The 18,828-nt window shown below is 53.6% G+C and overlaps 5 protein-coding genes across 5 annotated transcripts; 2 read left to right on the top strand and 3 right to left on the bottom strand.

Moving 5' to 3' along the window:
- Window positions 1-234: 234 nt before the first annotated feature.
- On the top strand, window positions 235-3,794 carry POX_g08721 (uncharacterized protein; the record flags this gene model as incomplete). The annotated part of the gene is made up of 5 exons (XM_050117490.1): window positions 235-424; window positions 566-723; window positions 801-894; window positions 970-1,198; window positions 1,286-3,794. 5 exons carry the CDS (start codon window positions 235-237, stop codon window positions 3,792-3,794), a joined length of 3,180 nt encoding a protein of 1,059 aa, XP_049965634.1.
- Window positions 3,795-5,111: 1,317 nt separating this feature from the next.
- On the bottom strand, window positions 5,112-5,984 carry POX_g08720 (uncharacterized protein; the record flags this gene model as incomplete). Its single annotated transcript, XM_050117489.1, has 3 exons — window positions 5,112-5,503; window positions 5,589-5,825; window positions 5,918-5,984. The coding sequence occupies 3 exons, from the start codon at window positions 5,982-5,984 to the stop codon at window positions 5,112-5,114; spliced, it is 696 nt and encodes a 231-aa protein (XP_049965633.1).
- A 1,677-nt stretch (window positions 5,985-7,661) lies between these two features.
- On the bottom strand, window positions 7,662-9,474 carry POX_g08719 (uncharacterized protein; the record flags this gene model as incomplete). Its single annotated transcript, XM_050117488.1, has 6 exons — window positions 7,662-8,566; window positions 8,640-8,755; window positions 8,831-9,020; window positions 9,106-9,177; window positions 9,240-9,306; window positions 9,361-9,474. 6 exons carry the CDS (start codon window positions 9,472-9,474, stop codon window positions 7,662-7,664), a joined length of 1,464 nt encoding a protein of 487 aa, XP_049965632.1.
- Window positions 9,475-11,475: 2,001 nt separating this feature from the next.
- POX_g08718 (Glucose-6-phosphate 1-dehydrogenase) lies at window positions 11,476-13,912 on the bottom strand (the record flags this gene model as incomplete). The annotated part of the gene is made up of 8 exons (XM_050117487.1): window positions 11,476-11,588; window positions 11,663-12,034; window positions 12,102-12,747; window positions 12,848-13,198; window positions 13,299-13,319; window positions 13,414-13,675; window positions 13,724-13,813; window positions 13,869-13,912. The coding sequence occupies 8 exons, from the start codon at window positions 13,910-13,912 to the stop codon at window positions 11,476-11,478; spliced, it is 1,899 nt and encodes a 632-aa protein (XP_049965631.1).
- A 3,454-nt stretch (window positions 13,913-17,366) lies between these two features.
- On the top strand, window positions 17,367-17,930 carry POX_g08717 (60S ribosomal protein L33-B; the record flags this gene model as incomplete). The annotated part of the gene is made up of 2 exons (XM_050117486.1): window positions 17,367-17,691; window positions 17,833-17,930. 2 exons carry the CDS (start codon window positions 17,367-17,369, stop codon window positions 17,928-17,930), a joined length of 423 nt encoding a protein of 140 aa, XP_049965630.1.
- Between the last annotated feature and the right edge of the window lie 898 nt (window positions 17,931-18,828).

Here is an 18,828-nt window from a genome sequence, read left to right as displayed (position 1 = left end):
TCCTGTCCACACTGCGTGCCCGACGCGACCAGCATTGCCTGGATCCAGAATCTCCGCCCGACATTCTTGGAACAGAATTATTTTAGGAAAAAGGTACATCATCGTGCCTGGTGGACTTTTTTTTCTCAGCCCGCCGAAAGAGTCTTGGGTAGATCCCGGTCGCGCAGTCTCGACTCTGACCCAATTCCTTGGCCTCGCCGAGTGATCGCGCGCAACCGACCCTCTGCTGCCACCATGCCAGCGTTCTTTTCGCGAGTCTTTCGCAGCAAAGACGCCAACGCCCTTAAACACGCAAAACCCGCAGCGGCGGCGGATTCACTTCCCGCACGACCAAAATGGTCGGATGCCTGGGCACGGACCGAAGTGGCCCCGGAAGAAGTCCAGGATCTCATTCGAGGGTGTACCCATGAGATCAAAGCTCGCGGTATGTCGCACACCTCCCATTCTTTCAACCCGATGGTGGCCAGAGGTCCCGGAGTCGAAGCATCGATGAGGGCCAGAGGCAGCGCGGCAACGGCCCGTCACGCGCATTCTTCGGATCGCTAATCTCCTACGGAGCACTCAGCACTCGACACGCCATTCCTCCTCCTGCCATTCCGTCCGAGTTCCGATCCGAGCGCCGCCCGTACATTCGTTCGAAATTACTTCAACCAGTCCTTTGACAAGGGTGCCCCCGTGAGTGGAAATGAGTTGATGCAGGAACTGCGGCTCACAGAGCCAATGGTAGGCATACCCCTCCCCGTCGACGGTTCGGACGACAGACAAGAGATCGGACGGCTGACGACTCCGTGGGCAAAAAGGTTCTGTGCAGCGTATTGAAATGGTGCTGGAGTCGACTCGCCGGAGGCGTGGTCACATGGGACGCCTACGAACTGTTCAAGGTGGGCGAACAAGGTACGTGACCGGACAATTCGAGACGGGAGAATGGCATGTGATGAAGTGACATGGGACTAAAACTATACCTGCCAGACTCGGACTTTGCCCGTGACGCCTTTGCCACATTCATTCCCATCAGTGTCGATTCAGATGCGCGCACAAAGATCATCTTGGACTTTTTCGATCTCTTGGCCGCCATCGCGGCGCACGGCAAGTCCAATGGACTCGGAGGCCGAAAGCTCTCCCGATACGCCGGCTGGTGGGCTTTCGAGCATACCGATACTGGCAAGGGATTCGAAGCTTCTTACAGGAATTGGGCGGCGTACGAATGCACCCTCCCGTAGCATGGGCGAAACCGTGCTGGGGTTTTCTTTTTTTTTAAAGAAACTATTGCTAACCCTTGGTGTAGTGCCGCTGACGCGACAAGTCATTTATTCTTCGCCTACCTGCGATCTCTCTCCCCCGATACGACGCGAGGCGTAACCGGAATTTCCTCTTTGCCGCTGTCTCTCCAAACGCTGGTGGAAGCGACGGAGTATCCTCCCGAAACTCCCACCCTGCTCCAAGTGACCACCACCAAGGTGGTGATGATCGTTGATACCGTCTCGCCCACGCCCTTCGCGCTTCTGCGCCGAGCCAAGAATTTTGAATATCGGGACGAGCATTGGCACCTGCAGGAGTTTGCCAACTATGAAGATCCCGTCAAAGCCTTGACTGATGAATGTCTGCGAGTGCTGAAATGCATCTCTTCCACCAATGAATCCAGCGTGTCGAGCATCAAACAGTCCACCAGTTTGCGGGACGCTTCGTGGTCTCGCTTTGAAGACATTGGCTTTGGCGGGTCGATCGAGTCGGATGAAGACGAAGTTCCGGCTCGGCCGTCCATCTCCAAGGCAGATGTGTTTGGCGGGATCCGGACCGCGCCGCACTCTCAGGGCGGCGACCTGGGCCGTCCAACCACACCATCGTGGGCTGACTTTATGTCCTCGGGCTTTGCGGACGAGAATCTCAAAGACCGAGTCGGTCCTCTTCTCCTGCCCCCGGATAAGGTCCTCCCTCCAATTGTGACCCCTCGAGGCCAAAGCTCCCAATCCCACCGCCGCACCATGAGCGCGGACGATCCGCTCGAGCCCGCCGAGCTGGCCAGTATCACCAGTCTTGACCTGGATGATTCCTTCTGGTGGGTCTGGATCAGCAGTCTCTCGGCCGACGAGCCCAGTGCTCGAAAGGCAGTCTTTGGTCGGTGCGCCCTCATCGAGACCCGCATCCGGGACACCAAGTGGCTTGTTCTGGAAGAGCAGGTCAAGGGCGCGGCGCCCGAGCCCGAGTTTGGGGCTCACCTCGTTGAAAAGAAGCGATTCTTCAGCTTTGGGAGTCGCAAGCCGGGCGGAAAACTCAGCCGAAGCAAGTCTACCGCGAAAAAGGTTCCTTCCATTGAGGAATCGTACAAGCGGACCAATAACCAGGCTCCTCAAAGCAAGTCAAGTATTGGGCCGGATCAGCACAAGCGAATCCAGGCTGCTGCCGCGGCGCTGCAGAGGAAACATCGCGAACAAGAGGCCGAGACGAAGCAGGCTCAAATGAACCCCGGCAGTGACGCGCGATCCACCAAGACGAACTCGGTGATGACACTCCAACCGGCCATCGTGAATGAAGCCTCTTCGGCGTTGAAGTGGGCAAGTAACTACGACAAGAATGCGTTCCGGGCAGCCTATCTGAGTGACACCCGCGCGGGAACGGGTTCCATCGCGGATGGAGCTGAAGCCCATTCGATCGATGTTCAGAGAGAACAACCGCCCGCTTCGCCTGCTCCTCCTTCGGTCCGCAGCACCACCAAAACTCCTCCGCCTCCCAAGGATACGGGAGCTGCGGTGCCACCGGCTTCGCCTTCGCCCTCTCCCGAGCCCGTGAAGCAAGAAGCTCCACGAGAGACAAGTACGGAGAAAAAGAATGAAAATGTGAAGACCGTGGTGTTCGAGGAGTCTGCCGAGGCGCCGTCTAAACAATCACTCGACGATGCGAGCAGGAAAGCCAAGAAGAAGACCGGAAATGCTGGGTTCAAGGGCATGTTTGGCACCAAAAAGAAGATTGAGCCGTCACAGCCAGACGGAAGGTCAACCAGTGGCAAAGAAACGTCCACGGTGGCGGCGGCCCGTGCCGCGCTGGAGGCCAAGGCTCAAGAATCGCAAAACGGGCCCAAGTCCTCCCCTAAGCCCGGCGTAATCAAGAAGAAGCCGGTCCACAAAGCACCTATTCCTGCTGCCCCGGTCGAAGCTCCTGCCCCCGTGCCTGCACCTCTCGATTCAGCGTCCGAGGCCAAGCCCGAGCCCAAGATTGAGCCCAAGGCTGAGCCTACTGTGGAAGGCACCTCGACTCCCGACCCGACGTCCGGGCCTACACATGAGGAGCCGCGCGCATTCTCCCCGGCCGCTCCAGGCAATGGAAGTCCACCAAAAACTCGTCGTGCTGTCGAGTATGATGCGCTCTCCCGAGTAGGCACCAGCGAGGCTGCGGCTGCTGCCCAGGAATTCTCCAAATTTGACCAGGGTCCCCTCGTCGATCAACCTGCGTTTGTTCCCGACGATGTTCTCGTGGACGCCTATCACGAGGAGAACAATCTGCCTCAAACTCCACCCAATGGCTATGGCAATGGCATGCCCGAACAGCACCGACCCATCCAAGACGCCTCCCCTGGCCGTTTTGCGAGCACCGAAGACCGCTGGGCTCAGATTCGTCGCAATGCGGCCGAGCGCCGCGAGGCAGCTACTGCGCCCGTCGTGGAACCTGAAGTGCGGACAAGCCATTCCGAGCGTACCGACGAAGGCGATACCAGTGGTGAAGAGACCATTGAGTCTCGTGTGGCCCGGATCAAAGCTCGTGTGGCCGAGCTAACTGGCAACATGGAAGCCGCGCGCTAATATGAACATTGACACAAAAATTTTCGAGATTATTTTCCCGTCTTTCATCTATGCTCCCCCCTTGGAGATTTTGAGGGCTCTGGCATTCTCTTTTTCCTCTTTCCAATGCCTTGCATATTTTGTTTTTTTTCTCTCTCCTTGAATATTCTCGCCGTTCCTCGTTCCAGCCCCGCTGTCCTCAAAAATACTGCCCCATGCGGGCAATGCGGGGAGTGAGCATCCCTGCCCTTTTAGATTCACGGGTCCACGTCCTCTCACTTCTTGGTGTGCCTCTTGGCCTTGGCTGCTTTGGCATTCCAGATTCCGCTCGCCGTATCGACGACCCAAATTTGAAACACGACTGAGGAGGTGACAGCCACAGCAACGAAACGCCATGATACGAATAACGGGTCATCTTTTTTTTCGGTTTTTGTGATTTTACATCTTGATTCAGTTTCTTTCTATCTTCTCCCACTTTTCTTCCACTCGAGCATGCTGGAGCGTCCTCGGGTCCTTGATCCTTGAATATCCGTTTGTTCAACCCTTATGCAGTGGGCTGTGTGTTAATGTGTGTTAATTCCCCCCATATCCACGGACCGAAACTCGGGCTCGACGATGGGACTTGTGCTTTGGTCGGAGCTTCGGCAAGGACCTTGAGCATCTTTCTTGATTTCTTCAGGCTCGATTCAATTGACCCTTTTGATGTACAGCTGACACCACTACTGTTCTTGTTGTTTCTTGTTGTTCCTGCTTGCTCTATTCCCCTCTTCGCTATTGGATTTGATTTTCTCTGGTGATTTTACATATATACATCTATTTCTCTCTCTTATTTTTTTTTGGTCGCATTTTACCCACCCGACGATTAATATAAATTTTTTTTCAATTTCTGGACAATCTGGGAGGAATTCCAATGTGACTGGTTTTTTTTCTTTTTTTTTTCGTTTCCCTCTTCTAGACAAGATGGATGGGAGGGATCTGCTAGGTAGTTGTGGAGTGAGCATGTGTCATGAGGATGGGTCCAACCTTAGTACTCATGTCCCGCATATCATATCATCGGTTATTCCTTGAATGCAGTGCCCGCACTACAGTGGTACCTGCTATCCAAGATAGATGGAAACGACACTGTCCCTATTGATCGGCATTTGATGTACTACGATTGTCGGCACGGAATGGAATCACATGACGTCATTGATATTATATCATTACACAATCCATCCCCGATTCTCCAACTGCACTCTGAGATTCTCCTCTCATCCGTGAAAAGGGGGTCATTGGAGAATTATGGAGGGGGGGGGGGGGAAACACTTCATCCAGAACACTCGTTGTCTTTGGTTTTTTTTACAAGCCCAGAGCCTGCAGAATAGCCTTACCGACTCCAGTCGCGCTAGCAGGGTTCTGACCGGTGATCAAAGGACCCCCCAGACCGGCGGTCTTGGAGACGACGACCTTCTCACCCCAGGGCTCATCAGCCTTGACGTAGCCACCGCCCGAAACCTTTTGCAGCTCGGTCTCCAGCATGAAGGGCATTGCGTCCGAGAGCTGGACCTGGTCCTCCTCGGTGTTGGAGAAACCGGTCACGGTGGCACCGGAGATGAGCGGAACGCCCGAGGGAGAGGTGGCGTTGAGGAAGACGCAGGGACCGTGGCAGACAGCTGCGACGGGCTTTTTGGCGGCGGCGAAGGTTTGAATGAGGGAGAGAGAGGTGGAGTCTGTGACGAGGTCGAACATGGCTGGAATAGAAAGGGAAAAAAATGGGTTAAAAATTGAAACTATTGGGTGTTTGAAGGGGGGGAAAGAAAGGCTTCGAGGACTTACGACCGTGACCGCCGACGTAGAAGAGAGCGTCAAATTCATCGGCACGGGCGAGAACATCGGAGAGCTTCTCGGTGTTGGTCCAGAGAGCCTTTTGCTCTGCGAGGAATTTGGTGGAAGTCTCGTCGGACTTGAACATCTCGACGGAGGAAGGGTCCAGAGGGGACTCGCCGCCCTTGGGGGAGGCGATGGTCAAAGAGACCTTTTCATGGAGGACTTCCAGGGGTGGGCGAACTCGGGCTAATTCACACAAACACAGAGAAGAACATGTAAGTCGGAGGAACCATCTCTCGCGAAAAGCTTGGGGAAGATCGGACATACCAGATACCAACCCGTGGGCTTCTGGATCTTGGGGATCTCGTTGGCCGAGGTGAGAACGACGAGGACCTTGGGAGACATGGTGAAGGAGATTGATGAGGATTTGAGAGTAAGATTGAGGAAAAGGGATTGAAAAGGTCGAGAAGTTGAGGGGAATGAGTTAAGAGGAAGTAAAAACTGGATACTTTCAACGGATGAAACTGATGAACCGCTGTCAAGAGGGGGGAATGTCGTCAATTTTATAAAGAAACACCCCCAGTCGTCCCCCGGAGAAACCACGTCCCCCAGCTTCTTGAGTGACATTCACCAGATCCACCGGTTTTCAACGCCAACGCTTGTCCAGAATGAGGATTTGGCATGATTCAATTTCAATGCCTGGTTACCCCCCCCGTCAGCTCCTAGGATGGCTCCTCCTTCACAACTGCAGTCGTGTTGCACGGCACTACCAATTTCCCCCATACCTTCTTCTCCCTTGTCCATATCGTGACCAACTCGAATCCGGTCCAACCGCCCACACGTAATGAAATCCTTCCCCCCACTCGTATCCCAAGTTGAGCGGGAGTACTCTCTACTCGACTGAAGTACCCATTTCCCAATGTCCATCGCACAGCCCCCGCGATCAATATTTCATCACATTCATCACCCTACCAAAAAAAAAAAAAAAGAAAAGAAGAGAAAAGAAAAGCTCTCCACCGCACTACAACCACCCCCATCATCATCCATGTCGTCATGGCTCAACCCTAAAATCAGTTCACGACCCACTTCTTACCCAAGATGGAAATTACCACCGATAGTCCCATTCGAGATCTCACATCGGTCTTGTACCCTCTCTCTCTCTCTTTTTCACCGAATGAATTACCCAATTACCTAATTACCTAATTTACCTTATTTTACCTCCCTGCCCACCGTTGCTTAGCAATCCGACGAGACCCCCCGGGGATTCCTGCCGAGCTCACCTTCAGAAGTCTCCGAGTTTTAAAAGGAGATCCGCCGACGGCCATTTTGTCATTTTGTCCCGATGTGAGGGGTTGCACACCTTATGTGGTTCAGTATAGCGGTGTGTGGGTTTGATAGAGTTCCATAATGACCAGTCCGTATATATTGATGGACGTACGGATGTTGCTAAACACAGTAAAGGGGAAATGGTAATGGCCAGCTGTGGTATACATGCTGGTTCATTCGTGGGACACAGAAGTCGTCCAGAGAGTGTGATGTTCATTCTGCAGTCAGCACTTAATGCCTGCCCAGAAAAAAGAGAAAAAAAAAATAATACTGGACAAGTCGTCGTTCACATGCTGTAGCTCGATACGAAAACGGTTAGCTCACCGCTTGGCGAAACTTTCCGCGTTTTAAGCTTGAAAAAAAGGGTTGGTCACATGATTTGAGACATCAGCCACTGCAAGGGCCCCCCCCCCCCCCCCCCCCCCGGAGGATTACTCTTTTTCCTGACGAAGGGCGGAGTAGGTAGCACTGTACAAGGTTGAAATGGATGCCCAAGACTCGCATCATCGAGACATTATAATTATGATTATGAGGTGGTATATACTGATTCACACCCCAGTCTGGTTCCTCGCTGGAAACGGTACTCCGTGGATGACATGTGCCGACATTGGTCGAGGCAATCATCAATCCCTCGGGCTCGCTCGTTGAATGTTCCTCCCCCCACCCCTGGAGTAGTCGGACCGGGTGGGATCTGGACAGCTACTTTATCTACTCGGTATGCAGCGTGATTCTCTTTCACAACCCGAAGCCCACTCTTCAAGGAACATACCGTAAGCGTCGAGTCGCCTCCGCCGCAACCAGGGCACTGATTGCGCCGATAAACAGGCAGATCGAGATGGCGTTCGGCTTGTCCCGGTCCAGATTCATCCACTGCGTATCTGAAGCGTCGCTGTCCTTGGCCGGGGGTGCCCCCGGCTCCAGCAAGCTAAACACAATCCAGCTGATGAATGTGCCCACGAATTGGGGAAGGGTGGTGTACACATTCAACACCCCCAGGTAGATCCCTGCCAGTTCGCCCGTGGAGGGAATGTTGGAGACTGGATCTTCCTCGTCCGTATCGCTGTCCATGTCGCGGTGGTTCAAGCGAAGAACCTCCAGCTCGGTGTCTGCGGCGGAATTGCGCAGGCTGGCAGAGGTGATCATGGTCACACCGGAGCGGGTGGCTTGTGCGGCCAGCGCCGGTGTGCCGGGAGCGCCACCGTTCATGGTCAACTTGTTGATTTCAACTCCCATGAATGCAAAGGGGGCCCACCCACTGATGGCCCAGGGAATACCGCAGAGGGCAACCAGGATGGTCGCAAACGCCCGGGAGTGGGCGAGCGGCGCAAAGACCATAGTGGCGGCAAACATGATCTGAGAGAGAAACCATGCGGTTTGGAGGTCGGGTCGGACGGCGGTGAATTTCTTGAGGATCGCAGCGATGCCCGGGGGAGGACGGGGAGTGAAGCGCGTACGCTTTGTTTCGGGGGATTGGATGCAAAACGGCAGCAGCACAGAGCTTAAGAATGTGATGGACGAAAAGACCGTCAGGGACAGACTGCCGATACGGCCAACTTCGCCAAGCATGTCGGTGGTCTTGGTGAATTGGTCCTTTGAGACCTCGTAGCGGAAATATGTCTCACCCACCCACGTCGTGCTGTAAAACAAAAAGGGAAACCATCCTGCCGAGGAGTCAGTCCGGGGGAAAACTGTGCCCTTTAAGATATGAAAGGGCTGCCGATGGGGGCTTCATACCGATCCATGCCCAGAATTGGGCCCAGCAAATGGCTTGGATACGCGGCGGAAGTTCCATGATCGTTTTAAACAGCTGCGAGATCGCCTGAATGGCGCCTCCCTTGCCATCGGAGTCTCTATTTTTTTTTTGAATTGAAATCAGTCCGAGTCATGCTTCATGTGGCCTATTCCGCGTCTTTCCAACCACCTACCTTGCGGAGATCAAGACTCGTTCCTTGACAGAATACGAAGTCACAGCGACGGCAAGGAGCAAAGACATGGCCGCAATGACCGTCATCTGTTTGAATTGCGTGTCGCCCAGCAGACTTCCAAAAATACTGACGGTGTCGATGGATCCAATGACATAACTGATCAATTGGCCGATGGCACACATCCGGCCCGCTATATGAAAGTTGATGAGTCAATAATTGACCTGCTTCGGACCCGTTTGTGCTCCATGCTCGAGCTGGTGAGATCGTCAGCTTACCCCAGGCAGATCCAGCCTGCTGTAATGGAATCGGTAGGGTATCCACAATTAAACTGCGGCAGCAAGCTTGCACTATAGCAGACATTAGTCTGGGCTCCAATGGTCAAACCCAAACCCCCGACTGTTCTACTCACCAACATTGATCGAGAAATCAACCGCATAGATGCTGGACACCGCCAATGCAATCGTGACATTCTTGGCCTGCGCACAGTTCAGCCGAGATCAAGTCCTCCCTGAGAGTTGCACCTCACTCACCTTCTCCGGATCAGTCACAAATCTTCCCACAATCTCGGACGTCCACCCAATATGATCAGACATGCTGCCACAACAAACGACCCGAAGATCATAAAGGGTCTCCGTCGGCCCCATTTTGAGCGGGATCGGTCTGCGATGACGCCTATCAGAGGCTGAATGATCAAACCGGACAAGGGCCCCGCGATCCACACCAAAGAGGTTTTCGATTTCGTCAAGCCGAGCTGGAGAAGGTACGGAGTGCAATCTTGAGACGAAGGATGTCACAGTCAGTGATGGACTTGTGTGGGCAGTCGGACTGTTTGACTGCAGAGTCGATAATTGCTTACAGGTCATTTCCGTGCCCCACGTAAACCTACATCCTCAACGAAGTACTTTGTCAGTCACCGAAGAGTAAACACTTTTATTTTGGGTTCTGCGCGCTTTCTTTCTCTGTGTCTCCCTCTTTCGGTCTTTACTGTCTCCCTGCCCAATGATCTTGATCTCACTTCTGTGCTGCTCTCGGGGGCGGTACGCACTGTAATCCCACCAGACTGAATGTCAACAGCGCCATGCGCGTGGACTCATTCCGTCCCTTGATGGACGGCGTGCCCGCCCATCGCGCTGCCTGCGGCATGGCTAGACGGCGGGTATGCTCATGCGCTTTCTCACTTCCTCCGAACCTCTCCTGACAGACGAGTGCAAGGTGAGCTTGTCGCAATACTGAAGCGCGAGTATCACGTTTGTTATACGGGGCCACGTGACCAGCAAAAGAAGACGCCTCTCTCTAATTGTAGTGTTGCGCGCCGAAATGTTTTCACAAATATAGATAGGAGAGTAAACCCAGGTGGCTGTTTCGATTGTGACTGTGTTCGTAGAGTCCGCGAAGAGGAAAGAAGTGCGAGCGCTCGCAACGGTCCGCCGAGTCGATCGGTTGTTGGTCGGTCAAACGTCGAGTCGGATTGAAATCAAATATCGCAGGATCTCCGTCCCGGATCAAAAGTCGTACACTGCGTCAAAAAAGAAGATCGTTCAAAGGGAAGAAAAAAAAAAGAGCAGAGGCGTGGTCTGGCCGCCGCATTCATGCGGGCCGCACTTGTCGCGGCCGGCGTGAAATTGGACCCGCTCCGGCCAAGGGGGAAAAGCGCACTGGGGCTGGACGGGGCGGTTCGGTTACGTACTCGAGAAGCTTAAGGATGGTCCAATTGATGGAATTCAGATGGATCTTCGCGCCACAATCTGTCAGGTGTAGTTTCGTCGGCGAGTCCAGAGGGGTGACAGGTGTACGTGGATCAGATCAACTCCATCATGGTGCCTGGACTGACGCGTCGAGAGGGCTACTTCGGCAAACCTTTACATGTATAAATAGCATGTGAGAAGCCTTACACGTGCGTAGTATGGATTGTGTGTATTCTTGATGTGGAGGCATTGCTTACGTGAAGCAGTACTGTATTTATACTTCCGGGTCGTAGGCGTTGGGAGGAGAATCCTCAAACAATCCACGGTGCGGGCTTGAGACGTCTACCGGGCCTTCAAGACATAAGGTAGGATCAAATTTCACTAGACTGCAATGAGATGTATGCATTCTGTCCGTGGGGCAGCCTTGCCCTTTAGCAGAACAAGAGGGCGCCGCCTATCGAGAATCATGATGAAATCATCATGAGCGCATGTGTCCACCGACAAGTGTCTCCTCGCTACGCGTCCAAGTGGACGGGCTCCAGCCTATCAACCTGGCTTTGTGATCTAAGGTTGAAAATCGGTATACAGCTCTCCGAGCCACGGCAATACCTAGTGTGGGAAACAACTAGGGATATACGGCAGATTCTACAGGGGCTGCCAGTTACGGATCAAGATGCTTGAGGGTCCAACAGACCTCCGCGCTCGACCACAAGCCCGGGCCCCCCAGAAGGAGACTTGAGCGAAGATGATTCCACAGATATATTCTTTGATACGAACAGTAAAAGACGGAGCCATTTCAATCAAGACAACCTTCATGGACAAAGTAAGAGAGAGAGAGAGAGAGAGAGAGAGAGAGAAACAAGAAAAAGAAAATGGATTTTATTCGCCTTCGTAGATTCCACATTCCATATCATCGTAAACAGCGCTTAGGCCTCCCCACCCTGCGGATGCGTCAGGTCATTACAGTCGGTTCGGGGCGGAGGAAGTCACCGGCCATTGGTAACCAGCAGCGTCGCTGAATTTGTATCCGTATGAAGCGGTGAAGTCGTCGAGGACAGCGGGACCCCGGGAGCCTGAGAGAAGACGAGAGCGGGTCAGCATCAAGCCATGGTGGCGGAGGTCAGATGACAGGAAGGGCCAATCTTACCGTAGGGGTATTCCATGGGGATAATCTCCTTGTTGTCGTCGAGGTAGTGGAGCAGGGGAGTGAAGATGCGCCAGGAGGCGTCCAGCTCGTCGTCGCGCACAAAGTTGGAGTGGTCGCCCTTGAACGCATCCAGGATCAAAGACTCGTACGCCTCGGGGATCTTCAGGTCCGAGAAACGACGGCGGTAGGTCAAGTCCAGCTCGGTCACCACCGTCTGCATGGACAGACCAGGCAGCTTGGAGTTCATCTTGATGTACACCGACTCGTTGGGCTGAACACGGATGACCAGCTCGTTGCGAGGGATGTCCTTGAAGATACCAGAGGTGACGTCCTTGAACTGAATGCGCACCTCGGTCTTCTGCTCGTTGAGGGCTGGGGAAAAGAAAAAAAAAGGTTAGCAGGTCGTCTTACCGCCACGCGATGTCCGGCCAAACCATACCTTTGCCAGCCTTCAGGATGAAGGGAACACCGTCCCAGCGCTCGTTCTTGATGTAGGCGACCAGAGCACAGAAGGTGGGGCAGCGGGAGTCCTTGGGCACGGTGTCGTCCTCCAGGTAGCCGGGCTTGCTGCCATCCAGAGAGCGGCCGTACTGGCCAATGATGACGTTCTTGGGCTCGATGGCGTCCATCGCACGCAGAACGCGGACCTTCTCGTCACGGATGTCCTCGGACGAGAAGGAGATGGGACGCTCCATGGCGAGCAGGGTCAGAACCTGGAGAAGGTGGTTCTGCATCACATCACGGATGATGCCAAACTCGTCGAAGTAACCGCCACGACCCTCGGTACCGAAGGGCTCCTTGAAAGTGATCTGGTGCAGACATGTTCTGGTTAGACTCGCGAACCTCTCCAACTGGTGACCTGCCAATGCGCCGCGGAGAAATCTCACCTGGATGTTGTCGATGTGGTGGCGGTTCCATGTCGCATTGAAGAACTCGTTACCGAATCGCAGAATGAGGATGTTCTTGACCATCTCCTTGCCGAGATAGTGATCAATGCGGAAGATTTCCTCTTCCTTCCAGTTGGGCTCCAGAGCCTTCTGCAGGTCCCGCGAGCTCTGGAGATCCTTTCCGAAGGGCTTCTCGACCTATTCCGACCACACGCATCATGGTTAGTGGGGGGCGTGGGCCGTGAGGACCAATGGTTCCTCCATTTGAAAAGACAAAGCATGCCAGGCGCGAACTTACAATAATGCGAGCCAGACCGGACTTGGGGTAGCAGTTGCGCTTCAATTGCTCGGACACGGTGGTGAAAACGCTCGGGGGGAGAGCCATGTAGAAGACACGGTTCTGGGTCTTGGACTGGCGACCCTTTTCGACCTCCTCAAGGTGCTTGTTGAGATTGATGAACGAGTCATCTTGGTCGTACTGGCCGGAGACGTACGAGCACAGCTGGCAGAACTGATCTAATTGCTCTTCGATCTCCTTTGTGGGGACCTTGATATAGGAGCGCACGCGCTTGAGATATTCATCGTGGTCCATCTTCGTCCGCGCATAGCCGACGATCTTGATGTCCTTGGGGAGGAACTTGTTGCGGAACTGTGGGCAGACAAGAAGACAGGTCAGTAAGTGGCGGAGGGGGGGGGAGGGGGTCCGACCACGTTCAGCCGGGGTGGTGATCATGGCTGTCTGCACGTACGAGGCCGAAGAGAGCGGGGAACTGGATCAATCGGTTAGCGCTGTAGCCTTCGGGGGGTGAGCCCGCGATGGATGAGATCCACGAGAGGGCTCAGAATGGCGCGAATGATACATACCGTCTTCTTCTTCGCAAGGTCACCCGAGGCGCCAAGCACCACGATGACGGTGTCATCTTTCAATTCCACGGTGCTGGATGGGACAAACATTGTTAGAATGAAGACAAGTGGTGAGGTGTTGAATGGTCGACTGGGCAATGGCCAAAAGTCTGGGTAAAGAAACGGCTGGGACCGAGGGGCTGGTGGCGGAGGGGCACGACGACCGCGGGAACGGTGGCCACTCCATTTCGCAATCGACGCAGCAGCGGAGAACAGAGGCGAGCTTGTCGACCACGTAAAGAGGTGAGGAAGTCACCAGGAAGCTGCCCACGAGAGACGCAGGGTTGTTCCGCAATGGTCGAGTATCCCACGGAGGTCTAAGGCCGGGGTTGCGGTGGTCTGGCGGCACGCTGCCGCCGTGCTGGAGGGGAGGGGAGGTGATGTCAGAGACGAGGCAGTACAGAGAGGCGACTTACCCAGCGTTCTGGCGCTCATCGTTTTGGTTGATCAGACTCGTCATGTTGGCAGGGGATGACTGTTTACTGAGGGGATGGGAATGAGGGGGAAGAAAAAGAAAGTGAGAATGGAAATAGGATAAGCGGAGAGAGAGTTCACGAGAGAAAAGCGCTTTCCAACAGGATCCGGCGGAGGACACTTTTTGAAGGGGCTCACTTGCGTACGGGTAGCTCTGTTGGTGGGGCTGGAGGAGTGTAGCCCGGTGGTCGTTTTGGGGGACGTACTCTCTCTCTCTCTCTCTGTGAACCCCCCTCTCGAGTCCGCTGCTCTGCTCGATTCCAGTGACGCCGGACTATTCGGTATTCGGTCATTTTATCCTGGTGGGTAAAAAGCGACCCAGTAGGTCCGGCCCTATCCTGCACACCGATGATGTGTGCGCCCCGAGGTCCTCATTTCCTTGTCTGTACTGGTGCAAACGGGTCAGAGGTTCACTTTTCCTTGACACAATCCGATTCATTCCAATGTATTTCATGTTTCTCTTTGTTCCGCCCAATCCACCAGGTTGATGAGGAAAGCACTTCATACTCCATGGCATTGAAACTACCTGAAGGTATCCCTAGTCTGGGCATTCGATATCTTCTTCCTTTTTTGTTTTCTTTTTCTTTTCCTTTTCGATTCTGTGGTTTTTTTTTTCTTTCTTTTTGGAAGGAAAAAAGAATCCAGGAGAAAAAAAAAGGGTAGATTACTGATCAATCAAGTTGCGTAAGGTTGCCTGCTCCATAGCGGTAATACTGAATCTGTCTCCGACCATAACTCCGTACCCGTGGAGATGATGATAATATCCCCCGTCAGCATATGACCAAGCCATCCCCATGCACATCTCAGATCTCATCTCCCGTGACCTGACCGCCAACGCGATGTTGATAACGACTCGAAGGCGCAGGTTGAACTTTTGTGCACCACACAATCCCTGCCCCCAACCGACGATTACCCACCCAGCGAGGCTTGTCTAGTTCAACACTCATGAAGCAGCACCGCTTCATGCTGTTGAACAGTCAACCACCCCGCCTCAGTCTCTCTGATCTCTGTGCTCGGTCGGTCCAGAGAAACGCCGACAGCGAGTTCCAGAAATTCCAGAAAACTCAATTGTCCGCCCGACTTTAAACACCCGGAGGATCTTTTGCACCATGGGGCTGGTTCCTATCGTGTAAGGTAACGACCGAAACAGAAACAGCCTGAAAGCCATCGGGTATGGATGGTGGACTCCACCATCGACCACGGCCAGCTTCGATGGCCGGGGTGCCCTCGGAACATCATGACCAAGATCAGGTGGGACAGGAGAAATACGGACATTGAAGTGTCAAATCTACAAGAGAAGGTTTTTTTAGAAAGATTCTTGAAAGGTTTCAACTCCCCATTTCGGATACAGCAGCAGGGTTTGGCATGAGACTCGGTATTCGATCGTCAAAGAGCTGTTGATAACTCGATACGTCCGATGCAATGGCGTGATTGGGGCCTCGGACAGCCCGGCACTCATCAGCCGCGCCAGCCCGCGGATCTTCACCAGCTCGCCGCAGACAACCGTCATGTAATGTACACTCTTGCGGCAGCTGCACTGTCGGTCAGAGCCAATGCAGATAGAGACGGCCAGACCATCATGGTCACTCACAGGGCGTCTGAGGTCCAAGGGGAGACCAATCGAGCTTGTCTCGAGTCTCGACGCTCTCCCACTCAACCCTCCGTCATCAGAATTGACAGTGGTCTCTGAATCGGACGCACATGGGGACAGAGGCACAGAAGGTACACAATTACACATCGTCACATACTCTTATCCCGTCGGTCCTCGATCACCAAGTCTCGTTAGAAGATCCTCGATTTGGACTCCAAGTCTGGTCCGCACGTATCTTCCCGGTGACCAAGTTGGTTGAGGGCCCGCGATCGGCTCATTTGTCATCCTCCATCCCACCATCTACTGGGAAATGACTCCCAAACGGATTGTATTTTCCCGTCATGCCCACGCCGAACCGTCAAGGGCCCAGTTGGGACCGGGACCCGCTGAGGCCGCATTCGGACCATTTTTTTGCATTTTAACCGCTGGTGCCAGTACGTTGGCTTCCCGCCTGACAGGCAATTGGTCTCATCGAGAAGTAATCGTGACTACGCAGCCGTGTCAACGCGCGCGGGATCCATCTCCATCTGCACAAGGCACATGGGTCAGAATGCAAACACTTCCCAGAGACTCATGCTCTAGCCTGCAGCGCGGGATGTCCAATGATACGAGTCAGCATTGGTCATTATATTGCGTGCTCGAATCAGGGTCGCGAGCTCGAACGTGGCAACCAGCACAGTGTGAAATCGGCTACGGAGTCCAGTACCATCTAGAGCTGGGAGGCAATGACCTTCAAAATGTAACGAGTATCCATATCTCCCCCCCCCCCCCCCCCCCCCCCCCTCCCCATCTGCACATTGGCTTTTCTCGTACAATACTATGAATGTAAGTGCTTCGTTACACTCCGCAATGGGTGCATACTTCGGTTGTGGGAGGCTAAGCACAGTGGGGTGAAGGGATGGCCCATGGTGATCCGAACGTTGACTACGGTAAAATCGTATAAACTGACAGAGTACAAGAAAGTCCCGTGGAGTGGACAACATCTGGCAGACCGATGTGGAATTGTAACCCTCGCTCCAATCGAGGAGGATATGAAATTTCGTCCCATCTCATACTCACCCCCCACTGTCTACATTGAATGGCTGTGGCTGTAGGTCGGTTTCTTAATTCAGAGGGGAAATGAGCCGGCGGCTTTGGCTTGGTGGAATGGAGGGACTTTCAAGGAGGAGCTTCAAGTAGAGAGGGCGGGCGTGTGCAGGCATGGAGAGGATGTTCCGGCCACGCGAAATGCGGACAGGAGGGCAATCGATACAGATGGCACCCGCTCTATCACCACGTGACCCCATCCACCCGATGGAGATCTCAGGAACAACGATTCTCCCCTATCAGTCGGTCGGGGCTAGCGGATCCATCACGGGATCTCGCTTACCCTGTCGCTAAGGTCCCGATTGGGGTTAGGGCGAAAGTGGCCACCACACCTCCCAAATTGATTGTGCGCTCGACTCTATCAGCGACGACATCCACGACAACCGGCCACGACCTCTGATCTTTTGCGGGTCATTCTTTCGACTTGTTATCCTTGCCCGCCGCTCAGAGAAAAGCAGTCACAATGCCTTCGGAACAAGGACACCGACGTGAGTGCATCATCCCGGGAGAAGAACCGCGCAACTTGTTATCGGACCGCCATCTTGAAATCGCAAGACCGATGGGCATTTGGGGAGGGGAAAAGGAATCGCCAAGAGGGGGCCTAAGATGCGGCGCATACAAGAGGCGCACGATGGCTTGGTGACATGATATGCGAATAGCTGGCTAACATGCATGTTTTCTTAATAGTCTACGTCAAGTAAGTTGCAACCGAATCCGCCATCACGTTTCCCGGTCCGAATTTCGTCCACGCATTCTAGGCGTCATGCTTGAGCGTTCTGTGATCGAACTCGTTTGCGCTCGACTGTCTGGAAGGAACGCAACGCACGACATTGAAAATGCATCACCACCTCGGATTCTGAATCAACATTCTAATACGCATTTCTTCCGCAGGGGTCGCCACCTGAGCTACCAGCGTGGCAAGCACAACCTGAACCCCAACACCAGCTTGGTCCAGATCGAGGGTGTCACCGACCCCAAGGCTGCCAGCTTCTACTTGGGCAAGAAGGTCGCTTTCGTTTACCGGGCCAAGCGTGAGGTCCGCGGCTCCAACATTCGTGTGATCTGGGGCAAGGTCACCCGCCCTCACGGTACGCATCTCCTCCGCAGCAGAAGAGAATCCCTCATCTCTGCACAGTTTTGGGCTGTTCGGGACTCGTGAAAGCGAGATACTCGGCCGGCTCTTCTCTGTCTTGCACAGTGACTAATATGGTCTTTTTTCCATGGTGCAGGCAACTCCGGTGTTGTGCGCGCCAAGTTCCGCCACAACCTCCCCCCCAAGTCCTTCGGTGCCACCGTCCGCGTCATGCTCTACCCCTCCAACATCTAAACGGCTTCTCTATGTTGTATCTAGTGGGCGAATTCCCTCGATCCTTTCTGCGCGCAGACGGATTTTCGGTGTCAGGCAAAAATGGAATCTGTTAAAAAAGTCGAGACGGATCGAAGCCGGATGTTGATGGTCAGGTGATGGGAGTTGGCGGTTTGATAACGTTTCATTCGTGGGAGAAGGCAGGGCCCAATATATTACCAGGCCTACGAATCAAAAAAATTTAACAACGTTCACTGTCTGGGATGAAAGGGGATGGGCGGAGGATGAGGGCGAGGAGGAAGGACGGTCATTTTCTGTCGCTTACGGCTGCGTTATATTTGTGATCTGGGATTCCTTTCTCTTCGAGCTCCTGATGATCACAAGTATGATACCAGTTTGTCCGGTGTCTGTCTCGCCCTCTTCCTCTTGCGTGTTCCCCTCCACATTTTATCTTCTCTCGTGTCATGTGTTGTTTTCTGCCTGATATGATGGTCTTTGGCGTCCACTCTTCTCCAGCTCTATTCCCCTTCCCCGCTAGCTCCCAACGCACATTTAACGCTTTCGAATCGCCAAACATTCTCATTATCAATTTTCTATCCTTTCACTCTATCCAGCTCTAGCTCCAGCTCCAGCTCCAGATTCGATCGACCTCGAGAAGCTAATTACGTGGGCACCGAGTCTGTGATTGTTCTATGTGCTTTGTATGCCCCTTTTTGATATCACACTTAATCGAATTCAGCATTCATGACTGCTTGCTTTGAATACCCCCCACCGTAACGTATTCCGTAGAGCATCTGCCCAACTCCTTCGATTGCGAATCCCAGGTAATTGATACGACTCATTTCAGTCTTCTCACGCACAAGCCCACCATTTAGAAATACAGTTCTCCAGATTGATCACGCTCGCACATTGGAGACAT

The sequence above is a fragment of the Penicillium oxalicum genome, chromosome VII, assembly GCF_001723175.1.
Source record: "Penicillium oxalicum strain HP7-1 chromosome VII, whole genome shotgun sequence".
Lineage (NCBI taxonomy): Eukaryota > Fungi > Ascomycota > Eurotiomycetes > Eurotiales > Aspergillaceae > Penicillium > Penicillium oxalicum.
Note: the sequence above shows the minus strand (reverse complement) of the source record. Positions and strands in the feature narration are given on the sequence as shown.